The sequence below is a fragment of the Camellia sinensis genome, chromosome 2, assembly GCF_055761805.1.
Source record: "Camellia sinensis isolate YWXY chromosome 2, ASM5576180v1, whole genome shotgun sequence".
Taxonomy (NCBI): Eukaryota; Viridiplantae; Streptophyta; class Magnoliopsida; order Ericales; family Theaceae; genus Camellia; species Camellia sinensis.
This window is the reverse complement of record NC_138962.1, coordinates 204130803-204149816: the sequence shown is the minus strand read 5'-3', so window position 1 is coordinate 204149816 and position 19014 is coordinate 204130803. Positions and strand designations below refer to the sequence as shown.

General features: G+C 41.0%; 2 protein-coding genes across 3 annotated transcripts; both read right to left on the bottom strand.

The window, feature by feature from the left end:
- Positions 1-889: 889 nt before the first annotated feature.
- Positions 890-3006, bottom strand: LOC114299568 (vestitone reductase-like). Its single transcript, XM_082913365.1, has 4 exons — positions 2880-3006; positions 1600-2124; positions 1216-1321; positions 890-1028 (listed from the first exon to the last, which is right to left on the bottom strand). Exons 1-4 carry the CDS (start codon positions 3004-3006, stop codon positions 890-892), a joined length of 897 nt encoding a protein of 298 aa, XP_082769491.1.
- Positions 3007-3479: 473 nt separating this feature from the next.
- LOC114299557 (vestitone reductase-like) lies at positions 3480-18811 on the bottom strand. 2 transcript variants are annotated; one of them, XM_082916618.1, is made up of 4 exons: positions 18253-18811; positions 4901-5429; positions 4454-4645; positions 3480-4350 (listed from the first exon to the last, which is right to left on the bottom strand). In XM_082916618.1, the coding sequence occupies exons 1-4, from the start codon at positions 18383-18385 to the stop codon at positions 4203-4205; spliced, it is 1002 nt and encodes a 333-aa protein (XP_082772744.1). In that variant the 5' UTR covers positions 18386-18811; the 3' UTR covers positions 3480-4202. The 2 variants fall into 2 exon arrangements, with proteins under 2 accessions (XP_082772744.1, XP_082772743.1); XM_082916617.1 differs by lacking the exon at positions 3480-4350 and having other exon boundaries at positions 4498-4650; positions 4905-5429; positions 18253-18810.
- Positions 18812-19014: the final 203 nt, after the last annotated feature.

The following is a 19014-nucleotide window of genomic DNA, read 5'->3' as shown; positions in this document are numbered from 1 at the left end:
AGTTCTCAACCCAGACCCTTATGGATAGCTTAATAGTAAAAGTGTTTGTCATGAAAATTGAAATGAACCGAATATACATTCTAGGTTTGACTTTTTCTAATGTTATGATCAATTTTAATTGATACACATGATTTGTAAACAACTATGAATATCAAGAGTTTACTTTGCATAACGAATTTAATGTGATCCTAGTTATGCGTGGATCACTCAATCCTCCTTATATTATTTGTTATATGTTTGTGCCTATTATGTTAGATTTTATTATTTTCATGATATTATTTGTAATATATTTCCTACCAAAAAAAATAAAATAATAATAATAATAAAAAAAAAAGAAAAAGAAAAAGAAAAAGAAGAGGCTGATTACAACAATTTCAGTGAAGGTTGTGAAATACTCTCTCACAACTTAAAGCTGCATTTTCAAAAGTAGACATACTCTGCAATAATATTTGCCAATTTCTTGCAAATAACAAAGGGTTAATTACACTTTCTAACCCCTATAGTTTGACTCAAGTTTTACTCTACTCCTTGATTTCACTTCCTATTATTTCAAATTGAACATTATCCCTATACTTTATATCTAGTTTTTGTTTAGTCTTTTCGTTCAAATTGAAGGTTAAAATGAACGATTTTAGAATACTTGCCAATCTTTTAAAGCATACATGGAGGAAAAACTAACTGAAATTTGGATTGCCTCAGCAACCAAATTATAATGACAAAAACCAAATTACATCTCAGGGTTGCCTGCCTCAGCAACCAAGTTTGTGATGAATATTCAAATACTCATTTGCCATATATACACATGCTTAATCCACATAGAGTTCTCCAAATACATCACAGTTGACACAACACAAACAGAATTATAAACCTTACAGATAATTTAAGAACTCTAAAGAAAACCCTTCTCTTCGCAGTATCGAATTGTTTCATCGTACATTTCTTCAAGGCTGTGCTTAAACTTGAACCCAGTATCCAACAACTTCTTTGACGAGAGGTGAGGTGTAAAACATTCGATTTCTTTTAAGGCGCTGCAGAAGTAAATTGGGGTGATGACTGAGATATTGGTTTTTTCTGACAAAGGAAAATAACAAGAAAAAAATTGGGAAAAGTAAACAAAATTAAAACGAACTCCGGTCTTGCTATTGGATGTTCTGGGTATCTGGATGAGTTCCACACATCTTATCAATTGTTATATCAAATGCCGAACACAAATACCTCCCTTCTGCATCAGGATGTTCAAGAAGGAAGATGTGTGCATTCGCCACGTCGTCTATGTGCACCATTTGTATTCTAGCAAGATACTTGTATTTATCTTCCTTGTCTGCATAGAATAAAAAATAAATACATAAATGTGATGAATAAATTCAATATCTAACTTCAACTGAATATATCACCCTTATATTTGATTGCCCTCCCTCCTTAATTGTCTTAAAAAATGCAGATCTGAAATATACATACATACATACATATATGCATTCCGTGTTCTATCCTTTGTTAGTAGCAAATTTGTTTCATAATACTTGAATCAGATAACTTCGATAAACTGCAATAGTGCTAGTGAAATTCAAGCAAAGGTAGGTCTTGAGAAGCAACGCGTACCGAGGATCTTAGCCATTGAAACGTTTACTGAACTGGGCACACGAGGACAGACGAAGTGTCCACCGATAACAATAGGAATTACAGTGACAAGATCCAATGCATGTTTTTCAGCAAACTCTAGAGCAGCCTTCTCAGTTAATGTCTTCGAGATCATGTATGAAGCTCCATAACAATTTAAGGATCTAACAAAATCTATATCACTCCAATGTCTCTCATCCAAAACATCTAAGCCCTTGCCATCAAGAATAATGGTGGATGCGCTAGAAGTGTATACAACCCGTTTCACTGTGTTTGATTTAAGGCATGCTTTTAAAATGCCAAGGGTCGCGTTGATAGCTCTTTGGGTCTCGACTTCTTCAGGTTCTTTGCCCTCAAAATCAATGGGGTAAGCAACATGGAAGACTCCAATGCACCCTTGGATTGCTTCATCAAAACTTTCAAGCAGGGCAAGATCTGCATTGAAAATTTGAAGTTTTTCTGATGCACCAGGCAGGTTTGTGAGGTGGCTAAGGTCTTTCTTGCTGTCTGGTCAGAAAACCGTTGATGAAAAATGTCAAACTCTTATGACTTAGAACTTGATATACCAATTGGTCTGAAACTGGTGGACTTGTAAATGCAGCTGGCTATAAGACCAACTTGTAAATGGGTACTACAAATCAAAAGTCTAGTACAAACATACAATGAAGCCAAATACAGAACCCAAGGGCACACATAAACATGACTAAGCAAGCTAAACGCTTCACAATGCGATCCATAGACCTATCCTATGAGGAGAAGGCCAAAACACAAAATAAGCATTCCATTTATATATATATATATATATATTCATTGGAAATCAAAAAGGTCATTACCATGATTCATAACTACAAATATATCACAGCAGCATATTCTATATGACTTTTCTATATAAAATTTTTGTTATGTTTAGCATTTTGATATATATGTATGTGTGTGTACATTCTTTACATCTATATAACAAAAACCCGAACACTTAATAAAAAAAGCGCGATTAAATTACTCTGTTCTGACCTTTTTTTTTAAGATCCTAAGGCCCAAACTAGAATATTATTTTGCAGTATTACTTGTACTTTGATATCCTAATCCTAACAAGCAAGAATCAGAGTCCTTACAGTGACTTGGGGTCTTGAGTTCATAAAGGTCGACCTCAAAATTCAACATGATCTAATTGAAAACCCATGAGATGAGATTTATAGTCATATATATACAAGCAAGTGATCACTATGGTTTGAGAAGGGTAAAGAGGCAGGCTTATTAATTACCTGGGTTAGAAGATCTAATTGTAGTTCGCACTGTGTAATCATGTTCAAGTAGCTTCATGATCAGCCATGATGCAACAAACCCTGTTCCACCAGTTACACAAACAATACCCTCATCATTCCCTTCCATCTCTCTCTCTCTCTCTCTCTCTCTCTCAATTGATGTGTATTTGAATATGTACACACAAACACACAAATATATATGTTACTTTTCTTTGCACTAGTACTCTGTTTTGTATCTTTTATGCCTTATTTTATTCTTTGCAAAGACTAGTGTTTATGTGGACAATTATTGTCTGTGCCACCCTTTCTTTGGTGAATCTGCATCTCATCCAAAAATTACTTTGTCACCCAAACACATCATATAAATGGAAAATAAGAAAAATAGTAATAAATTGATGAATTGTAAGTGAATGTAAATGGGAATTGTGTTATTTTCACCAGGTCTAGATATCATTTGCACTTTGTTAATTTTAATTTTCTCATTTATCTGATGCTTTTGAAATAACAACTCTACCCAAATCCGTATGGATAGCTTAGTAGTGGTATAAGTGTTTTGTCTTGAAAATTGAAATGAACCGTAAATCTAGATGCCCCAGGTTTGATTTTTTCCAATCTTACGATCAGTTTTAATTATTACAAATTGTGGATGCACTATCTGACATCGCCCTGTGAGAGATCACAGCTCCACTACATAAGTGGACAAACTCCCTTAAACTAGTATGAGGCCTTTTAAAGCCGTGAGGGGTTAGCTGTTGGTTTTCGCCTAACTCTAAAGCCGACAATATCATGCTAGTCGGGGAGGGTGAGTTGTTTCATTTGGCTCCGTCTATGTCTCAGGCCGTCTGTGAGCAGGGATAGCTGTTTCATTTGTTCCCTGCTCAGGCAGCCAATCCATTGGGGAGAAGAATCCATTGTGAACTGGCCTACTCTGCATAGATGGATCCAATGTGACCCTAGCTACAATTCCGCCTTATATTATTTGGGATGTTTGTTAGATTTGTTATATGTTTGTGCCTATATGTTAGATTTTTATTATTTTCTTGATATTATTTATGTCACATCTCCTACCAATTACCCAAAATATATTTTTTTTGTCAATTTCTCATAACTCTAGTATTACAAATCACAAATTATAATGACACAAAGCAAATTACATCTCTGGGTTGCCTCGGCAACCAAGCTTTGGGATGAATACTCAAATGCTCACTAGCTATACACACGCCAAATACAAAACAGTTGACACAACGAAGACAAAATAATAAAAATAAAAATAAAAATTTCATAGTTTACAACATTATAAACCTTAAAGATATTTTAAGAACTCTAGATAAAGCCCTTCTCTTTGCAGCATTGAATTATTTCATCGTACATTTCTTCAAGTCTATATTTATATTTGAACCCAGTATCCAATAGCTTCTTTGATGAGAAATCAGAACGTGTAAAACATTCAATTTCAATCTCTTTTAAGGAACTGCAGAAATAAATGGGTTGATGACTGAGATATGTTTTTTTTTCTGACAAATGAAAATAACAAGACAAAAAATATGGGAAAAGTAAACAAAATTAGAGCTCACTCGAGTGTTGGTATTGGATATTCTGGGTATCTGGCCGATAAAAATTCAAACATCTTATCGATTGTTATGTCAAATGCCGAACACAAATACCTCCCTTTTGCATGAGGATATTCAAAAAGGAAGATATGTGCACTGGCCACATCGTCTACATGCACCATTTGTATTTTACCAAAGATACTTACAATTTTCTTTCTTCCCTGCATAGAATGAAATAAATAATTGTGAAGAATAAATTCAATATGACTTCAATTGACTATATCACCATAAGATTTGATGGCCCTCCTTAATTGTTTTCAAAAACTGCAGGGCTAATATTATTTTATTTTTGAGCAAGCTAAGCTGATTCACGAAGGTAAGCAACAACTCAGGCTTCAACTTGAATCAGATAACTTTGATAGCCTGAAATAGTTCTAGCAAAATTCAAGCAGAGGGCACAAGAATCAACACGTACCGAAGATCATTGCCATTGAAAAGTTTACTGAACTGGGCACACGAGGACAGATGAAGGGTCCATTGACAACGGTAGGAATTACAGTGACAAGATCCAATCCATGTTTTTCAGCAAACTCTAAAGCAACCTTTTCAGTTAATGTCATCGAGATCATGTATGAAACTCCATAAATCTTTACGGACCTAATATAGTCTATATCACTCCAATGATTCTCATCCAAAACATCTAAACCCTTGTCGTTAAACATAATGGTGGATGCGCTAGAAGTGTATACGACTCGTTTCACAGTCTTCGAATCAAGGCATGCCTTTAAAATGCCAAGAGTCCCATTGATTGCTCTTTGGATCTTGATTTCTTCAGGCTCTTTCTCCCCGTAATCAACCGGATGAGCCACATGGAAGACTCCAATGCAGCCTTGGATAGCTTCATCAAAACTTTCCGGCAGATCAAGATCTGCATTGAAAATTTGAAGCTTTTCTGATGCACATGGAAGGTTTGTGAGGTAGCTGAGGTCTTTCTTGCTATCTGGTCAGAAAACCATAGATGAAAAATGTCAAAAATTCAAGACATTGCACTAATTTGAAGTGAAAATAACAAAGACACATCCGAAGGAGTTTTAAAAACTGGTGGCCTTGTGAATTCGGCTTTATGACAGAGTAGTAAATGGGTACTACAAATTGGTGCTCTGAAAGTGTTGCCCACAACTGAACATCTCAAGCATGTCACAACAACCCAAGCTGCCCAATCGTGTTCTAGAAAAAGATTCAGATTCTCACCATTTCGCAGATGCAATAAACATCTCCATTTCGTAATGAATTTTTGAATTTTTTTTTTATATTTTGTTAATTTTTGTATTTGGTGAATTTTTTTTTTAATTTACAATTATTTTTTGTGCATCTAGATTGGGTACATTTAAATTGTAAAAAAATTATTAAAATATTAACAAATTTCCTAAAGAGACAAATGTTAGGGAAAATATGGTGATTTCCCACAAGTAAATCAATCAATGGGAATAAAAACTAATGCGAAAAAATTAAATCAAAAGCAACACAAGAATTTTTACGTGGTTCCCTCAATGTAAGGTACGTCCACGGGATCGAAATCCGATTCCACTATCAACCAAATAAGTTCCAAACGATTACAAGCGAGACACTAATGGTCTCACAAAACCATCCTTAGGTGAATTTCAAATAATCACAAATAAACAAGAGGAAAGACCTCACCAAATAGATGAACCAAAATCTTCAGAACCAGAGTTGAAGAAGACCCAAAATAACGAACCAAATCAACTTCAGAACAGAGGCAACATAACCATCAACAAATCAAGTATCCTTGGCAAATCTTCACTCTTCGAGACTGTTACCGAAGCACTAGAATTGGTATATAGCAGCCGCCACCTTTTGCAACGAACAAACAATACACCAAAAATTGTGAATCTAGGGTTTATTATCAAACCTTAGTTGTTTCCAAATTGAATTGGGTCTCCTCAAATATAATATATAAAAATATATTATATCTAAACCAAGCTAAATTAAAACTCTTTAACGAAACAATTGGGTCCCACACTCCAATAAGGAGGTATACCCAACAACAAAAATATTTATAAAAAATAAAAATAAAACTCAAAACAAAACAGTCTCTGTTTTCCTCCAATTTTTTTGTCATTTTAACTCTTTTTCTCTAGTTTACTTATTCCAACAAGTGATATAAACAGCAACAAAAATATTGGTTTCTATTTTATTTTCAAATCACCCAATCCAAACAAACTGTGTGGGTGAAAATCTGACCACACTGCCCGTTTAGTGATCTGCTGGAGAGCACAGGTAGAATAGATGGCTTTAGCAACCTGTAACAGAAAGGAAAAGCTCCGGCGGTGGTTCTTCCACCCGGGGGCACTCCGACGATCAAGTCAGTATATCTCTCAAAGATAATCAAGTGCTAAACTGAATACTCAAGACACAAAAATACATACCTTAGACCCACGGGGGTGCCTCTCTTTTATAATATACTCAATCCAAGTCCCACTAGAAGTATGACTTCTATGAACTCCAATTTACTGCTTACTCTGGACTCTATAAGAGATAAAGATAAAACTCCCTAAGAGCTTTATCCTTATCTTGGTTAAGTCCCCTCTTTGCCTTAGGACTCTTGTCCCTTATCTCGGACTCCGATATCTTCGGAGATAACCTCGGCTTCTCCGAGATCATCTCGGCTTAACTACCAGGACATGTGGCACCTCGGCTGACACGTCGGCGTCACCATGCCATGTGTTGGTATTCAGAAAATACGTCCCCACAACTGCCCCCTAGGTTCTATTACCTCGGCATTCTGAGGTGATGGAACCTATTCTGATATTTTGTCACCTTTTTTCTGAGTAATGGCTCAAAAATTGATTTAGCCAAGATTATCTACTTTCATCCGACGTGTTCTCTTCGGAGAACAAGGCTCCGATCGTACATTCCCACGCGCATGAGCTGTCATGCATATCTAACCGTTTCTTTCACGTGTTTTGTCTTCATTGAGCGTGTCGGTGACGCGCCTGGAAGCTGTCTGTTCGTTCGTCTGCGCCGTCTGACGCGTGCGTTGCCCTAGGCGTAATGATTGCCCTATTTTTGCCGCCGTTTCACGTTTTTGACAAAACTTTTCCTTTGCCTCTATTTTTCCTTCACTTTTTCATTCTGTCTTCTTGTTCTTTCTCTCTCTGAAAGTTCTTTCTTCTCCGAATCTGCCATCGCTTTAATCTCTCTTCTGGAACTGCTCTTAATCCCTTATTCTTGCGAAGCCTTCTTTGCTGTTGCAACCAATTTCTGAGCTCGGCGAGCATTGCCCCGGCTTCACTTGTTCCGGTAAGATTCATTCCCTTCAATGTTAATTTCTCTTTCTGCGCTTTTGTCTGCCTGTTTCCATTACTGATCTTGTTCGAAGCCTTGGGTTTATTTGTATCTTGATTTTGTGGCTATTCCTTGAACTTCTATACTTTTCCACCATTCTCTTTGCCACTGTTCTTGGTTTTTTTTTTTTTACTTTTGTATCTCTATTGTTTCTGAGAGCTATACCTCTGCTCTGGAATCTGAAACTTCGTCTTTGTTTTCTCTTTTTTGTATCTGCCCCAGATCTGTGCCTTCAATCTTGGTCTTTAGAGTTCTTAGGTTTGGGATTTGTGCGTAGAACCTTCAAATTTAGGGAAAACTGAAAATAAGCCTTATCAGCCATTTCTTAGATTTTTACCGAGGTTCTTGTAACCCTTCCTAAAAACGCCCATCTTCTGAAACACATTTTAAATTGACATAATGGGTATGTGGAGGCATAGGGTAAATACCCCAACAAAACTTGAATACTTTAGGCAGGAATTCTCTATCCCAGCCGATGTTCATCTTAAACTAGCTGGGGACAGTGATACCATCATGCCCACAGACCATACGATGCCTTTCCCTATAGTAGCTTTTACCGAATGTGGACTTCGGCTTCCCCTTCACCCCCTCTTTCGTGAAGTTCTTTATTTCTACAAGCTAAACCCCATGCAACTTACTATCAACTCTTATAGGGTGATTAATGGTATTATAGCCTTAGCTAGGCAAGAGAACCTTAGAATTACCCTGGCCGACCTTCAATACTGCTATACCATGTGCCCTCTTGACCTGAAAGATAGGGGTTTCTTTATTACCTTAAGCCGAGATCTACTCAGTACAAAATTGTAGCCGACCTCCCAGACTCCAACAAGGGGGCTGGAGATGATTTTCTCATTGCTTCTGGAAATTGGGAATTTGGCCCAGATGAAGATGTCCACCTCTGCCCTCTTCCTCGAACAATTACAGAGGGCAAGAGTAAGAGCCCTGAGTCAACACTTAGTTGTTTTTATTTAAGTCTTTAATATATTTTTTTTCCTGACGTCTGTTTCTTTGTCCTGCAGATCTTCGTCAGCCACCGAAAAATTTTCGTCAATCCTTCTTCCCAGGAACAGATCTAAAAACACTCCTTAACCTTCCAATCCATAAACGAAAAGCCCTACTGTTACTAAACTTCATCCCTACATACAAATCCACTTTACCCGACGTCCCAAGAAAAAGGAAGAAGAGTCTTTCTCCACCCACAGCCACGACCCTAACTGCTTCCACATCCCGAACAGATCAAGAGTCCATATCTGACCCAGCCGATCTTCCATCAACCTCGGCCCCCTACTTAATACCAATTCCTGAACGTAAACGTCGACGAAGGCTTGTAAAGACTGCCGAGATAGTTCGTCCAAGGCCTGTCGTTCAAGACCTTCTCGCCGATCTTCCAACTGACGCCGAAGCCGTACCAACGCAATCAATGCTCCCACTCAAACCAAAGAGAGTAAAAAAGGCTCAGCCTAAGGCCAAGGCTACAGATGCCGAAGCTGAGGATGCTGTGCTTATTTCAAAGCTGGCAGAAAGCAAAAAATCAACCTCTGTTTCCACCAAGAGGTCAGCTGAGGGTCAACCCTCAGGGTCTACTCAATCAAAGAGGCCAAGGTCATCGTCTGCGACGACCTCGGCTTCAAAGAAGCCTGACGTCCCCTGGGCCCCTGATCTATCCCTGGAGGATAGGCCCATTATGGCTAGTGAAAGTGCTGACGACATTAACGTTGGTGTCGCCCTCAGCACTGCTCTTCTCCTTCCGAATGACTTGGAGCGAAATGCTAAGCTTAGTGAGTATGAGAATTACGCTCTCATGCTCCAACACTCCGTCCAAGTGAGTATTTCTGTTTGTACTTGTGATTTTTTCTTCCGTTCTTTACTGAGAGTACTGTCTCACATTTTTGTTTTTCTGCAGGCCATTCAGCATGCCCATTCATTTTCAATGCAATCTTTTGAAAATCGTCAAAGGTTGGTTGATATGAAAAGGGAAGCATCTTCCATGAAGAGAGAGATAAAGTCCCTTAAAGCAAAAATGAAAAAACTGGAGGATCAAGCCGAGGCTGCAACTAAAGTTCAAACTTTAGCTCTTGAGAAGGCCGAAGCTGCTGAGGCCGTTAGAAAAGTTGCCGAGGTCGAGAAAAGAGAGGCCGAGGTTCAGAAGGCCCAAGCGGAGAAAGAACTCCAGCAAGCTCTGGCCACCAAAGAGGCCCAAATCAAAGAGGCCGATGAAAAGGCCTACGCCCAAGGTATGGCCGACGTCGCAGAAGATTATAAGCTTCAAGTCAGGCAGGCATGCAACAGGGGATTTTCCCTAGGTTGGATGTCCCTGATAAAGAAGCTTGATCTCCCTGTTGACTCGCCCCTTCGGAATGCTGATGCCATCCCTTTGCCATTTCCTCCACCTCCACCTGAAGGTGGATCAGAATCTGATGCTGATACTGAGGATGAAGATAAAGAGGACAACGAAGAAGCCTTGGTGAGAAAACCCAAGGATGCCGTCGTAGCCAAGTCCCCTCCTCCTGCTGAGCAGGTTATGGACTTAACCTTGGATGAGGAGGGTGATGAGGCCAAGGAGGCAACTAGGGAAACTGCTACTGGGGAGCTATCGTCCAATCTTCTCCTGATAGAAAGAAGTGTTGAGGAATCATTAGCAGAGATTGATGCCGAGATACAAGCAGAAAAAGTGGCCGACGAGGTTCCACCAGAATCGTCCGAGGTCCCAGTCCCTGCAGTGGCTAACATTGAACAAGCTTGACAAAATTGCCTTTTGTATTTTTTCCTTCTTTTTCTGTACTTTGCACTTTTGTACTTTTCTTAATTTCTGGACAATGCAAAACTTCTTCTTATGGCCGACGTGGTTTTTTAATATGTAATTGCAGTTGTTCTTTTCTATGGATGTTTTAATCTTGTGATGTTCTGTTGACTGGTTTCTGCATAGTCTTGTATTTAGAAGTTCTTTGCATGCTTCGTCATGTTGCTTCCTTTGTGCAATCTTCTCGGGGTGACATACCTCGGGTATAACTATAAAATTTAAACTTCGGCAAGATACCGTCCTGCAAACTTTTCATGAATTTCAACAAGCATAGAACATATATTTCGGAATGTAAACTTTGCAAGCTTCTTCTTAAGTTTCAACAAGTATTAAATGGTAATCTTAGTCTTACCTACTTGTAAATTGCTACAAATTTCAACAAGTAATGAACAATATACTTAGCCTTTATTTTAACCTGTAACTTTCTGTATACCTCAGCGGGTGATCATATGTCGGCTTAACATAAACTTGTAAATTGCTACAAATTTCAACAAGTGTTAAGCATCTTCCCTAGGGTTTAAACAACCCACATATTGCTATGAGAACTTAAGCAATAACCTCGGCCTATCTTCGACTTGTAAATTGCTACAAATTTCAACAAGTGAAGATAAGGAATCAGCTTAATTCCAACTTGTAAATTGCTACAAATTTTAACAAGTGAATTAAGGAATAATCTCGGCTTAACTTCAACTTGTAAATTGCTACAAATTTCAACAAGTGAAGATAAGGAATCAGCTTAATTCCAACTTGTAAATTGCTACAAATTTCAACAAGCGAATTAAGGAATAATCTCGGCTTAACTTCAACTTGTAAATTGCTACAAATTTCAACAAGTGAAGATAAGGAATCAGCTTAATTCCAACTTGTAAATTGCTACAAATTTCAACAAGTGAATTAAGGAATAATCTCGGCTTAACTTCAACTTGTAAATTGCTACAAATTTCAACAAGTGAAGATAAGGAATCGGCTTAATTCCAACTTGTAAATTGCTACAAATTTCAACAAGTGAATTAAGGAATAACATCGGCTTAACTTCAACTTGTAAATTGCTACAAATTTCAACAAGTGAAGATAAGGAATCAGCTTAATTCCAACTTGTAAATTGCTACAAATTTCAACAAGTGAATTAAGGAATAACATCGGCTTAACTTTGCCTGAGTTTGATATGTCTTCAATAAACATCCATGCATAACTTTATCAATCATACATGTTGAAAGGATTCTGAAAAGACTTTATTGATGATATCGGCCAAACAATGATGTTTATCTAATGATAGAAAAATTTCAAATTACAAGTATTCCAAGGTCTGGGCAATGCTTTGCCCTCATTGTCCTCAAGCCGATATGCTCCATTGCCTAATACTGAAGTAATTCTGTAGGGTCCTTCCCAGTTTGGGCCAAGCTTGCCCTCCCTGGGATCCTTCTTGTTCCCGACGACTTTTCTTAGGACTAGGTCGCCAACTTGAAAATCTCTTGGATTAACCTTCTTGTTGTAAGCTCTGGCAAGCTGTTGCTGGTATACTGCGAGCTGAATTACAGCTTTCTCTCTTCGTTCTTCCAATAAATCCAGGTCTCGGGCTAAGAGTATGTCATTGGTGCCATTCTCTACTCCCTAGGTTCTGATCCCTGGGATGCCGATCTCTAATGGGATGACTGCTTCTGTGCCATAGGCCATGGCAAAGGGGGATTCTCCTGTTGATCTTCTCGGCGTAGTCCGATATGCCCAAAGTACGTTGGGCAACTCGTCCACCCACTTTCCTTTTGCTGCCTGGAGCCTCTTCTTTATTCCATCCAGGATTACTTTGTTGGATGCCTCTGCTTGCCCATTGCTTTGAGGAAAACTTGGTGTTGAGAAATAATTCTTGATCTTGAATTTTGCACAAAAGTTTTTGATAAGTTTGCTGTCGAACTGTGTTCCGTTGTCGGCAACTATTGCTCTTGGAATCCCAAATCTTGTGATAATGTTTCTCCATATAAAATTCTTGACGTCCACATCTCGGATTTTGGCAAGAGGTTCTGCCTCTATCCATTTTGTAAAGTAGTCTGTTGCTACCAGCAAGTATTTTCTCTGCCCAGTTGCCTGGGGAAGTTGTCCAACCAGATCCATGCCCCATTGGGCAAACGGCCAAGGGCTGGATACTGGGTTTAGGTCGGCAGCTGGCTGATGTATCAAAGGTGCAAACTTTTGACATTGTTCACACTTCTTTACATAGGCTTCGGCATCCTTTTGCATGTAGGGCCACCAATACCCCTGGGTAATGGCCCTGTGGGCTAACGATCTGCCCCCAGCATGGCTTCCACAAATTCTTTCATGAATCTTGTAAAGAAAATCTTCAACCTGCAAAGGGTGTACGCACCTTAAAAGTGGTCCAGTGAACGACCTCCTGTAGAGATGGCCTTCCGCTGTTAGACTGAATCTGGCCGATTTCAGCCTTATTTTATGTGCTTCTTTATGGTCTTCTGGCAGCTTCCCCTCTTTTAGGAATGCAATGATTGCATCCATCCAGCTTGGTCCAAAGCCCACGCACATTGCTTCTTGTTCGGTGCTCTGTTTATCTATGCTCGAGGCCGACATGTAGTCCATCATAATTGTCCTTGTTTTTCCAGTTTGAATTGAGCTGGCCAGGTTGGCTAACGCGTTGGCGTGGGTGTTGTCATCTCGGCTAACTTGGAGTAATCTGCAATTCTGGAATAGGGCTGCCAGTCGGATGACTTCCTTTGCATATGCCGACATTCTTTCGTCTCTAGCTGCAAATTCTCCTGTTGACTGGTTAACAATCAGTTGTGAATCACAAAAAACAATTACCTCGTCTGCCTCTGCTGCTGCTGCTAGCTTTAGCCCTGCAATTAATGCTTCATATTCTGCTTCATTATTGGAGGCTTTGAACCCCAGACGGATGGACTGTTCTACAATTTCTCCATCTGGAGATATTAGCAGTACTCCTGCTCCTGCTCCCTGGCGGTTTGAACTTCCATCGACGAATAGTCTGAATGAATCGCCGATGTAGATGCTGCATGGTCTGAGCTTTTCTTTTTCTTGCTTTTTTGTCTTTGACTGGGATTCTTTTTGCTTGTCGGGGCGATGCTCATCTTGGCTCGACGGAGCCCGAGGTGTGATGGCTTCAGGTGTGAGTTCTGCGACGAAGTCGGCCAAAACTTGGCCCTTTATTGCCGTTCTTGGCCTAAATTCTAGGTCAAACTGGCCCAGTGTTACTGCCCATTTTGCTATCCTTCCTGTTAAGTCTCCTTGATGTAATAAGGACTTCAGTGGGTGCTCTGTTAGGACCACAATTTTGTGTGCCTGAAAGTAATGGCTCAATTTCTTTGAAGCCATTACCAAGGCTAGCATTAATTTTTCTAGTGGTAGGTATCTTGTTTCTGCGTCAGCCAAAGTCTTACTTACAAAATAGACAGCCTTCTGCTCCCCTTTTTCCTCACGGATTAGCACTGCACTGACTGCGTGTTCAGAGACTGCTAAGTACAAAAACAATTCCTCCCCTGGAATTGGGTTAGAAAGGACCGGGGTTGTGGTCAAGTATTTTTTTAGGTCGGCTAAGGCAGCTTCACATTCTTCTGTCCATAGGAAGTCTGTGGCTTTTTTCACCAGGTTAAAGAAGGGTCTGCACTTGTCTGAGCTTCTGCTGATGAATCGGTTTAGGGCTGCGGCCCTTCCAGTGAGCACTTGAACTTGCTTTGCCGATGTCGGACTCTGTAGTTCCAGGATGGCCTTGATTTGGTCTGGGCTGGCCTCAATGCCTTTTCTTGTTACCAGATATCCTAGAAATTTACCTGACCCTACTCCGAAGGCACACTTCGAGGCGTTGAGTCGGAGCCGATATCTTTTGAGTATGTCAAAGACCTCTTTTAGGTCGACAAGATGACCTTCTGATTTCTTGGTCTTTACAACCATGTCATCGATGTAAACTTCTACCGTTTTGCCAATTAGATGTTTAAACATCTTTGTCACTAACCTCTGATAGGTTGCTCCTGCGTTTTTCAGCCCAAAAGGCATTACCTTGTAACAGTACAGGCCTTTCGGGGTGATGAACGCGGTCTTCTCCTCATCTGGTGGGTACATAGCAATCTGGTGGTACCCTCTATATGCATCTAAAAAACTCATCCTTTCATGTCCCGAAGTGGCGTCTACCAGTTGGTCGATTTTGGGTAGAGGAAAGCTGTCTTTGGGGCAAGCTTTGTTGAGGCTGGTAAAGTCTACACAAACCCTCCACTTGTCATTCTTCTTTTTTACTACTACTGTGTTGGACAGCCATGTTGGGTATTGAACTTCTCGGATGGCTCTGGCTTCAAGGAGTCTGTCTACCTCTTCTTCTACTGCTTCGACGTGCATTAGCGTCGGCCTTCTGGCTCGTTGAATCACAGGCTTTGCCGATCTGTCGACATTCAGACTGTGGCAGGTGACCTCGGGGTCAATGCCAGGCATTTCATAAGGTGTCCAGGCGAACGCCTCTATGTTTGCCCTTAAAAAATCTTCCAGTTCTTTTTCCTCTTCTCTAGCTAAGCCTGAGCCGAGAAGAAAAAATCGTTCTTCGTCGCCCTCCTGGACGAGGATTTTCTTTAGCGCCTCTTCGCTTTTCTCGGCTGGTTCTTTCCCGACGTCTTCTAGGACTTCCATGTCCTCATCTTCAACTTCTGCTTTCTTTGGCTCCCGTATACTACAGGTGGATTTTATTGCTGCCATGGAGCAAGTTTTGGCTTGTAGTTGATCCCCTCTAACTTCTTCAATCCCATGCTCTGTTGGGAATCGGAGTAGTTGATGCAACGTCGAGGGAACTGCCCCCATTGCATGCAACCACGGCCTTCCCAAGATGATGTTGTATAGTGAGGGTGTGTCAATTACTAGGAATTCCGTCCTGATCTTCTTAGTGCCGGCTTGTACTTCTAAGCTTGTTGCACCCAGTGGCCATGTCGGTGTTCCATTAAAGCCGACCATCGGGCCGCTTGATTGTTCTAGGTCATCGGGGTGAAGGCCTAGCTCTTTGTAACATCTGACATACATGATGTCACAGGAGCTGCCTTGATCTATTAGGATGCGTTTTACTTGGCACTCCCCAACCTGGAGGGATACTACCAAGGCATCATTATGCGGATGTTGGACCAGTTCTAGGTCGGCTTCAGTAAAGGCTATCATTGGCCCTTGGCATTCTTCTGGCCGATGTCTCTTTTCCCCGACTTGGTAGATATGCTGTAAATGTCTTACCCTCTGGGTTTCTCCTCTGACTTCGTTTTCGTTAACCCTTGAGTGGATCACATTAACCACCCTCGGTTCTCCTGCTTGTGGTAGCTGTGCTGGGGGAGGGGGTGCTGCTGGTGCTTGAGGCAACCTTGCCTGCTCTTCCCTTGTTCTGGCCTCATCGACCAGGTCCCTCAGAAGGCCTTGTCTTACCAGGTCCTCCAAGTGTGCTTTTAAGGCTCTGCAGCCTTGAGTTGGATGCCCTTCTTCATTGTGGTAGGTACAACGTCTACCAACGTTTCTTCCCATGAATTCCCCCGGTGCTCTTGCCGGGGCCCTGAAATAAGGTTGATTTCGGATCCGATCTAAGATTTTATGGATTGGGATCCGGAATACCGTGGTTACCGCTTGTTTATTTCTTAGTTCTATTTCTTGTTTGGTCGGCCCATTGTTGACTCGGCCTCGCTTTGGCGAGCCGTTTCCCTTTTCTTGTTTTATCTCTTTGTTTCCCGATGTATCTTCTTCGGCCCTGGCGTATTTCTCAATTCGTGCCATGAGTTCTTCCATGCTTTTTGGCAATGTTTTTGCCAAAGACTTCCGTAGTGGGAAGTCATCTTTCAGGCCGTTCTTAAAAGACACGACTGCTACTTCCTGGTTGCATTCGGGTATTCGGTTGAACACCTCGTAGTACCTCTTCGCATAGGCCCTAAGGCCTTCTTCTTTGGTGATTCGTAGAGCCATCAGAGCATCAACCCTCAGGGGTTGCAGCTTGTTGGTCACGAACCTGGCCACAAACATCTCGGCCAAGCCTTCCCATGTCTTTATGCTTCCTTTTGGTAACTTATGGAACCAATCAGATGCAATTTCCCCAAAGGATGAGGGGAATACTTTGCAGAGCAACGGCTCGTTCCCGCTATATAATGCCATTGAATTTAGGTATAGCCCAACATGAAAGTTTGGATCTGACTTACCATCATAGATTTGAAACCTCGGCATACTGAATCTCTTGGGCGGTTCGAATTTGTCCAGTTCCACCGAGAAGGCTGTCTTCGGTTTTACTGGGGAGTTTACCTCGGCTTCTGCATTCTGCTGCCTCCTTTTGAGGTAGTCCCTTAGGTCTTCTTTGCTCCTCCCTGGAGCTCGGCTGTCTTTGGATTTTAGTCTTTTTGGTACACTGCTTTCGGCCTCGTGGTGGGTCCGTTTGGATCTTTCTTCATGGGTTGTGTCAAAATGGAGTACTTGCCCCTGAACATGTCGATGTTCTTTGGGGTCTGGATTCTTCATGTGGTGTGTCCTTCGGGACTCTTCTTGCCTCGGCTTTTCCCGTCCGACTTCCCTGGAAGGCCGGTGAGAATGCCTTCCGCTCCTGGTATGCTGAGGGACCTCGGGGATTGTTTTTCTTCCACCCTTCTGAGTGTTGTTCGCTGGCATCGGCGTATCTTGCAGCGGGTATGGTGGCTGCATAACATTATTCTGCATCATGAAGTTGACGACTGACTGAAGGTCCGCCAACTTGTTTGCTAGTTCTTTCACTTCCTCATCCCTCCGTAGGCACCTGTCCCTCCATACCTGGAGGTTATCTTCATTGTAGTACTTTCCTTGGTTTGTTCTTTTTGACGTGTCGCCTTCTGGGATGACGTCGTTCTCTCTGTGACCCTGGTCACGGGCTTCTGCATTGTGGTTGTCTCCTTCAATGTCAGGGTCAATTGGTCTGCCACTCCCAGTGGGGGCGTCATCCCCAATATTTTCCTGCTGTCCGTTACTGGCCATCTATTCTTCCTTTGTTCCCACAGACGGCGCCAAATTGTGTGGGTGAAAATCTGACCACACTGCCCGTTTAGTGATCTGCTGGAGAGCACAGGTAGAATAGATGGCTTTAGCAACCTGTAACAGAAAGGAAAAGCTCCGGCGGTGGTTCTTCCACCCGGGGGCACTCCGACGATCAAGTCAGTATATCTCTCAAAGATAATCAAGTGCTAAACTGAATACTCAAGACACAAAAATACATACCTTAGACCCACGGGGGTGCCTCTCTTTTATAATATACTCAATCCAAGTCCCACTAGAAGTATGACTTCTATGAACTCCAATTTACTGCTTACTCTGGACTCTATAAGAGATAAAGATAAAACTCCCTAAGAGCTTTATCCTTATCTTGGTTAAGTCCCCTCTTTGCCTTAGGACTCTTGTCCCTTATCTCGGATTCCGATATCTTCGGAGATAACCTCGGCTTCTCCGAGATCATCTCGGCTTAACTACCAGGACATGTGGCACCTCGGCTGACACGTCGGCGTCACCATGCCATGTGTTGGTATTAAGAAAATACGTCCCCACACAAACTATAAATTTAAAGGTAACACTGAAATTCAACACAATCTGATTGAAAACCCATGAAATTTACAGTCATATATATATACACAAAACGATGAGTAGGGTTTTGGGAGAGGCAAAGAGACATATTATTTACCTGGGTGGTTGGAAGATCTAATTGTAGTTCGAACTGTGTAACCATGTTCAAGTAGCTTCTTGATCAACCATGATGCTACATACCCTGTTCCACCTGTTACACAAACACTACCCTTATCATCATACCTTTCCATCTCTTGTTAGGATCATAGACACCCAGAATATATATCACACACACACACAGAACACAAGTTTTACGTGGTTCGGCCCAATGCTCACGTCTACGGAGCAAAATACAAAAACAGAGAAAGTGATAAAACTCTCACTCAACTCACAGATTTCTCACTCAATTTTCTGATACAATTCATCATCTCCCTACTGTCCCTATTTATACACAAAGATGAGAGAGAGAGACCAACCCACCAAAAATTTTTACCTTCTTAATGGTGAGTGTCAACAGTGACATCAACGTGAAGAGAATGAAGAGATGCCCAACTCAGACCTCCTTCACTTGAGGTAGAAGTCTTCCTACGCCATCTTCACATGCATACATATAGGTTGGATCTAACATCTCTCTCTGTGTGGCTCTGATTGTATTGAAATATATAGGAGTTCAAGAAAATGAGTAAAAGCCCAAAGTGATCTGGAATATTTATGTGCGTGTTTTTTTTTGTTTTTTTTTTTATTTCTCTTACATGGATGATCGGACCACTTTGGAAGTGGTGAGGGTTTAAAAAATAAGGGTCTCAACCGGGTTTAAATGCTTTGGTTGACAAAGGTGTGGTTTTGGAAGTGGGTTAATTTTTTGATTTTTTAATTATTT